The following is an 11814-nucleotide window of genomic DNA, read 5'->3' on the forward strand; positions in this document are numbered from 1 at the left end:
TGCTTCTTGGACATGTTTAGTGTTTATCTGTGGCCTTAATACTTAATTGAGTATGTGTTTTGTTATTTTTTTATGCTTTCTGATTGCTTCCAGGAAGATGTGATCAGGATGATCAGGATGTGAGCTTTCCTTTTCACTCTTATTGCTTAACTCAGAGTAACTCTCACAGGTGTTGTCTGCCTCTGTGGCATATGGCATGTGGTATTGGTTCTTGCCTGGGTTTTGGTGTTTTATAGAGTGTGATTGTAGCTTGACTACATAGGAGCAGTTGCTGACTCTTCTTGGGTAGTATAGGGAGAGAAAGAGGCCACCAACGGTAGAAGGGGGAGCATAAAACAGCAAAACAGCACCAGCAAAAAGAGAGAGAGAGAGAAAACAACAACAACAAAAACTAGACTGAATACTATAGTCTATAATCACAAAAAAGGGAGAGGAGGGAGAGAAGAAAAAAAAAATCTGTAACCTAATATGCATATGACTTTAATGTCCTCTCTTCAGCTTCTTGCTTTCAAAGCTGCCTGAGAGATTTCAAGATGCCACAGTTGATTGTTATGCTATACCTCAGGCTTTAATTTAATTTTTGGCTTGTTTTATTTTTAAACTCTCTTTCCCTCTCTACAGCCCTGTCCTGCCCTTTCCCATAGTTAAAACAAAAAAAGTCCAGGGCCTGTTCTTGGGCTGAGTATCTCTGCACATGGGTGACAAAAGAATCCACCATTAGTGAGGGTGGGAGGTGTCCACTCGCTCATGCTCCCCCTCTAGTTACCAGAATGGAGGTGCACAAACAGTGGGGGTGCCAATAACCAGATACCAAAACTTTTTTTAAAAGATCTCATCCAAGATGTCAGCTCCAGGCCTCCGAGCCCGGCAGATTCAAAAGTACATGATTTCTTACTTCAGCTTCAAGTTCCAGTACTTATAAGCCTTCAAACTTTAAAAAATATTCCTAGCTCTGTGGTTCCGAGTTTTGGAGCTCTGCCCTGGATCTGCTTTGCCTGGTATTCTGTGGTATGGCTGATGGTGAACTTCACTGCACCTCCACCCTAGCTGCTACCAAGCCCCGCCTCCCCCATATTTTCTTGAAGATAAATTTTGCAAGTGGAATTTCTGAATCCATTAATATTTGTATAATTTCAAGACATTTTGAATAATGATCACGGACCCTTCTATTCTGTTTTGTTGTTGTTGTTTGGATGTACACAAAAACACTCAGGAATATATAATCATTTAAACAACCAAAAGGCACATTCTGTAAGCATGCCTCCTGGCCACCAGCACACGGCCTCTGTCTTTCCATGAGTTTAGAGTCCTCAGCTGCTCCCTCTCTCCATATCCTCATCTCTGCCTCCATCTCTGGTATCGCTGCTTCTCTGGATAGGGTCCCACATTCTGCTTGTGTTCTTCTCCCTAGATGGTCCTAGGAGCCTCCATTTCTGTACTACAAGATTAACTACTCCCCTGTTTTTGTTACAAAACTTCAACCTTTACAGTTGTGACAGTTGCAATTAGTCATGATAATGATTCTCACTATTGAATCATAAAGATCTTATCCCTATTTCTTTTTACCAGACCCATCTAGACAAGATGCAAACTACTCAGTGGGGACTCTACCTCCCCCGCAACACTCTTAAACTGAACTCCCTCTTGAAAACTTGTAAGCCAGTCACTTCATGCCTTTATTGCACCTTCATTTTAGGTAGCCAGTGTCTTAGTTTCCCATCCGTATCTACCCTGTATACAGAGGGGATTGGATTGATATTTGATGTGAAGGCTCCTTCCCTCTCAATTGGTATTTTGAGCTACTGCATCCCTAAGTATAGGTCAAGTTCATCAAGTTGTAGGAATTTACCCTCGTTTCCTTTATCAAAAATTGTTTATCTTCCTGTAGTTGAGTTCTGATTATCAAGCCATTGAGGCTAGGTCAAATGGGTTTTATCTGCAAGTTTGGGTGTTCTTGTGCATCTCTCCTCTCACTTCATATCAGCTGGATGCTTAAGGAGTCTTTTGGATATGGTGTTTGATTAAAATAAATAAAAATAGTGAAACCACATCTTTAGAGATGAGTTCCTGTGCTCCCCTCAGATACATAACTGTGCCCAGGCTGAAGGGGACTGGCCACCTCTGATCTGAAACAATGGAATCAGGCTGAATGGCTAGAGCCTTCTTGAAAGCACATACTTTTTCTTATAATAAATTGAAGTTCCCAGTATAGTTGTGTGCAGTGCAGTGAATTCTCATGTTATCAGAATTCTATCCAGTCTTTGTAACTCTCACCAAACTACTCTTTCCTTATGGGTCTGGGTGGAGGGGAAAGAGAAGGGCAAGAAGCCCTTGTGGCTCAATGGTTAAAGCATTTGGCCTCTAACCAAAAGATCAGTGTTTCAAACCCTCCAGCTGCTCCTTAGAAGAAAGATGTAGGAATCTGCTTCCATCAGGGTTGCAGCCTGTCCCCTAGAGTCACTGTGAACTGGACTAGACTCAACCATAGTGGGTTTGAGCTTTGGTTTTAGTCGACAAGGGGCCCAAGAATCTGAATTTCTAACAGACTTGCAGATGATGCCCATACTGCTGGTGGTGATGGTCCAGCACATTTTGAATGACAAGACACTAGTAGATGGTTCAAACTGCATTAATGAGTCATTATAAGAGCTTTGGTAGCATGTTGTTGTCAATTGCCGTTGAGTTGATTCCAACCCATAACGACCCTGTATAGGGTTTCCAAGGAGCAGTTGGTAAGCTTGAACCACTGACCATGCAGTTCAAACGGCTTTTGCAGTCTGACGCATTAACCCACAGCGCCACACCAGGACTCCAGGTAGTGTAGTAGTTATGAATTGAGCTGCTAATCTCACAGTTAGCAGTTCAAAATTATCAGCTGTTCCAGGGGAGAAAGATTAGGCTTTCTGCTCCCATAAAGATTTATAGCCTCGGAAACCCTGTACAGGGTCGCTATGAGTTGGAACCGACTCCACGGCACATAACAACAACAACAACAATAAGGATCATCTCTTCTGTCTGTCCCTTCTAGTCAGTGGAAATGTTAAGAGGCCTTCTCAGATTTTCTCTCCTGCCCTATCAGAAAGCCAGGTTTGCCAGAATTTAATAAAATTCTGAGATTTGAGCGTAAGATTCAGGCAAGGCAATGTGCTCTTTAGCTCGTGTGTTAGAGTTTTTTAGCGTGACTTAGGACCAACGTGATAGGTAGTTACCAATAACTTGTTGCTTTACTTTTCATCTGTGCCTCTGGGTTAGGCATTGGGTAGCTAAGAATAAGTCCAGTATAACTCCCAGCATAACTCCACCATTTCCCCCTAAATCCCTGCCTATTCCCAGAACTATAATGAATAAAACATGAGACCCTTTCCTGCCTAAAACCCTTTTTATTATTATTAAGTGCTGTGGAGTCCATCCCCACTCATAGTGACCTGGTATAGGGTTTCCGAGGAGTGGCTGATGAGTGTTTATCCTACAGTTTCCGAGGAGTAGCAGTCTAGTGTTTATCCTACGGCACCACACCAAGACTCCAAAAGCCCCAGCATAACCCCTGTGGGGGAAACAGAGGCTAGCATTGCTTAGTCCCACTCTTCCCACTGGCTAGTTCTTGGCTATTTTCACTTTCAATAAACCTTTGTTTGTGTGGAACCTCTGAGCCTCTCCTGGTCATTCTTGGTCAATAGAAGGCACGAATCAAAATCAGGGCCCAGCACCAAATCGAGGAGCTCTGTCCTGTGGCAGTAGCTTAGAATGGGCTGTAGTGGATATACTTTCCCCACAGAAGTTGGTACCTGCTATTTCTCAGGCTCTTACTGTTTGCCCTGGCTAAGTCAGTGTACTGTTGACTAGCACACAATCGGGTAACCCTATCCCCAGTCTCAGGGGGGAAATTATCATTGATCTAAGTCAGACAAGATCACTTCATTTCTTTCCCTTAGGAATATGGTCTAATTCTGGCTGTTGTTGTTGTTGTGAAGTGCCATCGAGTCGATTCCAACCCATAGCAACCCTGTATAGGGTTTCCAAGGAGCAGCTGATGAGGAGCTTGAACCACCGACCTTGCAGTTCAAATAACTTTACAGTCTGACACACTAGCCCACAGCATCAGACTTGGAATTCTTCTGCTCAAGGATTTATGAGAAAGTTGGTTTTTTAAAATTCTAAAACAGAGACACAGGAGTCCTGGTGTGGTGCTATAGGATAAGCAATCAACTGCAAGGTCAGTTTGAACTTCAAGGTCGGTGGTTCAAACCCACCAGTCTCTCTTTGGAAAGCCTATACAGGGTTGCTATGAGTCGGAACTGGCTCAAAGGCACTTAACAACAACAATAACAAAAAGGAGACTCAGAGTAAAGACAGGCTGTTTCTGTTTCTGGATCACATGGTGTCTGGATTTGGACTTAACAAAACTATTTTATAACCATGTTAAAAGGAGCTCTGGTAGCGTAGTGGTTACGAATTGGGCTGCGAACCTTAAGGTCAGCAGTTCGAAACTACCAGCTGTTCTGTGGGAGAAAGATGAGGCTTTCTACTCCCGTAAAGATTTACAGCTTTGGAAACCCTGTACAGGGTCGCTATGGGTCAGAACTGACTCGACGGCACTTAACAACAACAACCATGTTAAGGCAGGATGCAAATGTTTACATTCATATTTCATACATATTTTGGCTTTGTTCTTTACAATTTTTTTTGGACCTCATGTTCAGAAGAAAAATTAACATGCATTTTTTTTTTTCACTTTCTCTTCTAGAGGAGACCCCGATAGATGTGATATCTGGGGGAACACTCCGCTGCACTATGCAGCTTCCAATGGTCATGCCCACTGTGTCTCATTCCTGGTCAACTTTGGGGCCAACATCTTTGCCCTTGACAATGACATGCAGTCTCCACTGGATGCTGCTGCCAGCAGGGAACAGAATCAATGTGTTGCTCTCCTGGATAAGGCTGCCACTACCCAGAACATCATGAACCCCAAGAAGGTCACCAGGCTGAAGGAGCAGGCTCAGAAGAATGCCAGGAGGCAGATCAAAGAATGTGAGAGGCTTCAGGAGAAACACCAAAATAAGATGGCCCGTACATACAGCAAGGAGGAATCTGGGATGCTCTCTTCTTCCAAGGGCACCTTCTCCAAGTCATCCGTTTCAAGTGCTTCTGCCTCCAGTACATTTGGGTCATTGTCAAAGGGCATTAAAGACACCTTCAAGTTAAAGTTCAAGACAAAGAACAAAGATACAGCAGAAAAGGGGGGTGAGGAGGCCAGAAGTGGACAGAGGAATGTAATGGAAGTATTCAGAGAGGAAGAGGAATACTCATTCTCAGAGGACTTTAAAGATAAGCTCCAGTTTGCAGCAGATGAAGACAAGAGTAGGCAACACGAATCCATTCTCAACCGTCCAGGTCTAGGAAATATTGTTTTTAGGAGGAACACAATGCTGAGTCCTGAAGACACCTCAGACAGCAAGAGTGAGTTGCAGCTTAAAATGCCCAGTGAATTGTTTCAGAGACAAGGAACAGCAGAGATTGATGAACCTGAGACTGATGAAGAGCTAGAGGAAAATGGCCATAATGCGGATCTGCCTTGGGATAAGGATGAATTGGAGTGGGAGGAAGATGTAGCTGATGCTACTCCCCTAGAAGTGTTCTTGCAGTCCCACCACCTGGAAGAGTTCCTTCCCATTTTCATGAGAGAGCAGATTGATCTAGAAGCTCTGTTGCTGTGCTCTGATGAGGACCTTCAGAGCATACAAATGCAGCTGGGTCCCAGGAAGAAAGTTCTTAATATCATAGAGAGGAGGAAGCAGGTGCTACAGCATCCTGGGCAGTTGGTAGACACCAAACTCTGATGGGGACTGTTGGGCCAACAGAGGTGAGCCTCCAGCAGTGGGGAAATGGTGTTGTCCACTGGAAGCCTACTTAAGTCCCTGCTTTTTACCTAATACCAGGCCACTGGCAAGAGTCCCTAGGGTTCTAGAGCTGCCTGTTGAAGGAAAAGACTCAACTCTACTCTGAGACATGCTCTCTGCCCATCCAAGTAAGCCACCAGTGAGAAACTCAAGTGCGCCTGGGAACAAGACAGTGGTCTTTTTGTTATCATTACAAATAAAGAAAAGAGCAAATGGATGATGATAAACAAAGAGATGCTTTTTTTTTCTTCTAACTCTGAAATTATAATGAGTTATAATTACTATAGCCTTTTATCCTACTAGCCCGTGAATTACTGTTGTTAATCTGAGGTTCTAACCCCATTCTATCCTCAGCTCTGTGACTGCCTGTCAAGTTAGCTCCAACTCATAGCAACCCTGTATTGGGTTTTCAAGAGCAGTTGGTGGGTTTGAACTGCTGACCTTGTGATTTGCAGTCTGGTACTGATCCTACAGCACCACACCAGAAGCCCGTGACTGCCTGTTGGCGGGGATTGATGTTCCTCCAGTGGCCTGAGACTTGGTGTCCAACTTAAATGCATCTGTTTATATGTTTATGAGTAGTAGACATGGGTCTATAATACCCCTACCTGAGAACAGGGACAGAATGTAAGATATAGGGAATTAAGAGAGAAATAAAACATAGGGTACCTAAACAAGAGGGTGGGGACAGAAGAAAAAAGGAAACAGAAGAAATAAACTGTGGCCTATTTGATGATTTTTCTAAGGGTAGGCTCCATGCTTAATGTATGGACTGTGCACCACAAGGTCCATGATTAGAGCCCACCAGCCACTTTGTGGGAGAAAGATGAGGCTTTCCTCTCCTTCACAGATTTAAAACCTCAGAAACCCTATATAGGGTCTCTGTGAGTTGGAACCAACTTGACAGCACGTAACAACAACAAACACCTCCTGAAACTTACAAAATGCAAAATAAATGTAGGTTCTTGGCAGGGAAGATTCTATTTCAAAAGTAAATTTTCTATCTTCATGTTCATCATGTATATTTAATCTGTTTACTATTGTCTAGCACCATTGCTGCATATCTGAATACATGTATGTAAATCGGCAACATTGCTACTGACATTCATTGCCACTGAAATTGAAACCCTATTGAATAACTAAGCTTCATTAGATTTTGATAGCTAGACTTCTATCAAGTGGAATTTACCATTAATAGCACTGTGGGTTAATGCGCAGGACTGCAAAGTCAGTTTGAACCACAAGGTTGGCAGTTCAAACTCACCAGTTACTCCTCATAACACTATACAGGGTTGTTATGGGTCAGAACTAACGCAACAGCACTTAACAACAACAACAACATAGAAACAGTTGTTTATCTTCAGCATGCTTTCTGACTCACATCTGTTTGGGCTACTTCAATAGGCACCATGGAGGACATACACTTATGGAGAATACAAAAGCTCAAACCTGATACTACAATTGACTCATTCTTCCTCAATGGATGAATTCAGAACTTTGTCAGTGACTGAATAAATATGTTGCATTCATGGATGATTATGTTTATAAATACTGCATTTTGGTGTTCTGGAATAAACTAAAGTTATACTTGTCTTCAATAATGTACATGAAAGCAGTCAGTACCTAGAAGGATCTCAAAGTCTCTGGTGTATGAATCTAGTAAAAGTACTTCATTATTGCAGATGTTGAGATCTCTTCCTTCACATAGTCCCCCAAATCTGCCTGATAAGAAATTTGTTTCTGAGATTGTTTCTGTAAGGATACAAGAATAGCTGCTTGTTGTAAGTTGCTGTAAAGTCGGCTCTGACTCGTGGCACCCTCGTGTACAACAAAACAGTGTCATCAACCTCATTGGCATGAGTCCATTGAACAATATAGTATTCTGTTGTGCTCCATAGGGTTTTAATTGGCTAATTTTCAGAAATAGATTGCCAGACTTTTCTTCTTAGTTTGTCTTAGCATAAATGCTCTACCAAGATCCGTCCAATACAACCAACAATGGCCATGGCCACTGTGTCTCATTCCTGGTCAACTTCAGCGTCAACATCTTTGCCCTTGACAATGACTTGCAGTCTCCACTGGACACTGCTGCTCTCCGGGATAATGTTGCCACTTACCAGAACATCATGAACCTCAGGACAGTTACCAGGCTGAAGGAGCAGGTTCATATCAATGCCAGGCGGCAGGTCATAAAGTGCCCAATGCAGGTGGCCTTGCTGGTACTTGAAATGCCGGTGACATAGATTTCAGTGTCATAGCGGTATGTAAGCCAGACAGGTGGGTGGTGAATAATCCATATTTATTAGGGAGCATTTCTGTTAACAAAAAGGTGCTCTCCGATGGTGTTTTGTACATCACATCAGAGGTCAAAATAATGCAGAATAATGCATTTTAGCAAACCCGAGGCAGCATGAAAATGTTGGGCTGGAAATGAGCATTGCTGTTTGAGAGACAGAGTATTTTTGTTGTTATGTGCCGGGGAGTCTGTTCTGACTCATAGTACGGGAGCAGAACACCTTGTCTTTCTCCTGCAGAACAGCTGGTAGTTTTGAACTGCTGACCTTGAGGTTGGCAGCCTGATTCATAACCACTACGCTACCAGAGCTCCTCGAGAGACAGGGTAGTGTTATAGAAGGACATGCTTTGTGCGGGGTAAGAAAAGAGAGACCAGCAGAAAGGTCACTAGAGTTCAGGATAATAGGATTGAGTTCTAATGGCTTCCTGGACGCTGGTACGTTTTAGTTAGGATTTTTCACACTGCCCAAATTGGAAAATATGGGAAGGGGAAGGTGCGTTTGTTCAACAGAAATGGAAGCTCCCACCATGACCAGCTCCTTGGTCTTCATCTCAATTTGGTGATGAAAGAAAAGGAAATGAATTTGAAGAACACTTGGATTTTAAAAACCTCACATAAAACGGCACACAAAAATAAAGGACAACTATGGCAAATGCTATAACATACAATTCTGCAACGACAGTAATTAGAACCAGAAATTTCCGAGTGGTTACATTTGTTGCTGTTGTTGTTAAAGTGCCATTGAGTTGGTTCCGACCAATAGTGACCCTGTATAGGGTTTCTGAGGAACAGAGAAGTTATGGGGTGATAAATGTGTGTTGTACTTACACGTAGACCACCATGTTACACACGTCAGCCATATGCTCATAATTCCTAAATCTGAGACACCATAAATCCAGACCATTGCCTGAGCTCCAAATTCCTAAACTGAAATGTTCCCTGGCATCTACCCTTAAACTCATTATGCCTAGAACTCAACCCATCTCCATCCAAACCAGGGTTCCTCAACCAGGGACAATCTTACCCCATTTTCCCAGAGAACACCTGGCTGTGTCTGGAGACATTTTTGATTGGCATGTTTGTACTACTAGACATTTAATGGGTAGAAACCAGGTATGTTGGTGAACATTTTACAATGTATAAGACAACCCCTGTCCCACCATAGACAATAATCCAGACCAAAATATCAGTAGTCCCAGCATTAAGAAACTCCGCCCAACTCATAGCAACCCTATGTACAACAGAACGCAACACTGCCCGGTCCTGGGCCAACCTCACAGTGATTGCTACGCTGGAGCCCATCAAGGCCGCCACTCTGCCAATCCATCTCGTTGGGGGTCTTCCTCTTTTTCTCCAACCCTCCACTTTACCAAACATGGTATCCTTCTCCAGGGACTGGTCCCTCCTGCCAATCTACACTGAAGTATTCCTGTCAGGACCAACCCTGTACTAATTATCTCTCTTGCCTTCTATACTGGGAGTAAGGAGCTCTGGTAGCGCAGTGGTTATGAGTCCGGCTGCTAACCTCAAGGTCAGCAGTTTGAAACTACCAGCCATTCTGTGGGAGAAAGATGAAGCTTTCTGCTCCCGTAAAGATTTCAGCCTTGGAAACCCTATACAGGGTTGCTATGAATTGGAACCGATGGCATATTAGCACCACCATCATACTGTGAGTGGCTTTAGCAAAGGTCTATCTTTTTTTAACTGCATCCTTAACACAGTTATGATAGAATTTAACTCTTGTGAAAAAAAGAAATACTTGAATGAATGAAGGTACTTTTGGTAATCTCCCCATCACATATCCTTTACCCAGCCCTCATGATTATAGTTGTTACGATCCCCAGAAAACCTCCACATTCACTTGAGATGCAGAAACCGATGATAAGGTTATTTTGTTCCAGTGAAAAATCCCTTTCTGGACAGCCTGGCAAACATGAAGTTCGGCCACCCTACTTGGAGCATGAAGAGGACCTGCCAGGAGGAGTGTACGTAGGAAAACAAAGCAAACTCACATGCTTTCCTTGGCTGCTGACTCATAACCAGCCCAGGGGTGGGGGCCTGGATCAGGTGGGATCTATATGAACAAGGACTACACTATTCATTCAGGGGCCTTGGGAAGTCTCACTATACCTCAGTTTCTCTATTTGTAAGTTACAAAGGTTGGGCTAGGTCCCTAATAGCCTTTTCAGCTCTGACGTTGTAGTGGACCTCTGCAGATTTTGCTTACTCAATATCTAATCCTCCCTCTTGGGGAAGATACACCGTTCCTTCTGTCAGTTCATGTGGTCAGATTGGCTGATTGTATTTGCTACTTGAAGGGTAGGCATGGGAGCCAGGTCTGTAGTGTAGTAGATCATGGTATTGGTTTCCCAGGGACACTGTGATGGTTCAGGAGAAGGCTCATGGCCCAATCCTAGTCAAATAGAGTTCTCCATTTCACTCAGCCCTGAGGTTAAGGCTCAGGGAACATATTGAAGACGGTCCAAGGGAACGGGAGCATATTGAAGATGATCCAATGAGTCTCAGTTTGGGGATTTTTAACTGTTAAGAAAAAAGAACATTTCTTCCAGGAATCCAAAAAAGGCATAGGATATCATTCAGAAGCCTCTAGCAACATCTTGCCAGAGGATGTGCTTGTTAATGGAGGAACCAAGCCTGAAAAGAAGAGTGCCGAGGAAGGGAGAAAACAAGATTGGGTTCTGATGACATTTGAGCCTCCCCTCTACCCAAAACAGCCGTAGCTGAAACTAGTTACCTTTGTATTTCATTACAAGAGCCCCAAATTCCATTCCCCCTTCACTCATTCATTCATTTTCCTTAAGACAGTGCTAGTTAAGTTGATATCACTTTCGATGAAAAAATTCTTGACCAATGCATAAACTCTATCATTCCTTTAAATTGTAATTATACACAGTCAAACACAGAAGGCCACATGTTGTATGTATATGTCTTTGAAATATCCAGAAGAGGAAAATCCATAGCGACAGAAAGTACATTGGCAGTTGCTGGGGCCTGGGGGAGAGGGAAACGGAGAGGGGCCACAAATAGGCATCGGATTTCTTTCTGAGATGATGAAAATTCTGGAGTTAGACAGTGTTGATGGTTGTACAATATTGTGAATGTACTATAGTAAAACTCGAGAAAGCCGGAAACTGCATAAGGCAGAAATCTGTCAGAGAAAGAAAATGCAAATATTTTCCACTGAAATGAATAGGAAAGTGGTAAGAGGCACTCTGTCACAGGTGGGAAACTTGTGAGACTGGGAAAAACAAGGAAGTCCTGTCAACCTCTGGCTTTCACAGGTTTTACTGTAAAGGCTACTGAATTATGTAATTAAAATAGTGAACTTTAAGGTACAGGAATTTGTTCTCAATTAAAAAAATACAATAAAAATTTTAACTGTAGTCACTCAAGAGTGAATAGTCAACAAGAGTAAAATTTTTTTGAACTATAAAGAAAATAGAGACAGATGAAAGAGGAAGTATATCAGTGTACTGGGGATACAGACGAAAAATTTAGACATTGGTTATCAAAAATGGGGGGGAAGCTACAAAGGCATGAAGAGGCTAATTTACAAGCTTTATAAGCTTTATGAGTGTGCTTAGTTTCAAAATGAGGCGG

At 42.8% G+C, this 11814-nt stretch overlaps 1 protein-coding gene across 1 annotated transcript in view; it reads left to right on the forward strand.

Annotated features, from left to right (window-relative positions):
• Positions 1–5864, forward strand: part of ANKS4B (ankyrin repeat and sterile alpha motif domain containing 4B) — a 21025-nt gene extending 15161 nt beyond the window's left edge. The window contains 1 exon segment of the mRNA XM_006875981.1: positions 4745–5864. Coding sequence (XP_006876043.1) covers positions 4745–5864 — 1120 coding nt within the window.
• The last annotated feature ends 5950 nt before the right edge of the window (positions 5865–11814 follow it).

Source organism: Chrysochloris asiatica, unplaced genomic scaffold, assembly GCF_000296735.1.
Source record: "Chrysochloris asiatica unplaced genomic scaffold, ChrAsi1.0 scaffold00348, whole genome shotgun sequence".
NCBI lineage: Eukaryota > Metazoa > Chordata > Mammalia > Afrosoricida > Chrysochloridae > Chrysochloris > Chrysochloris asiatica.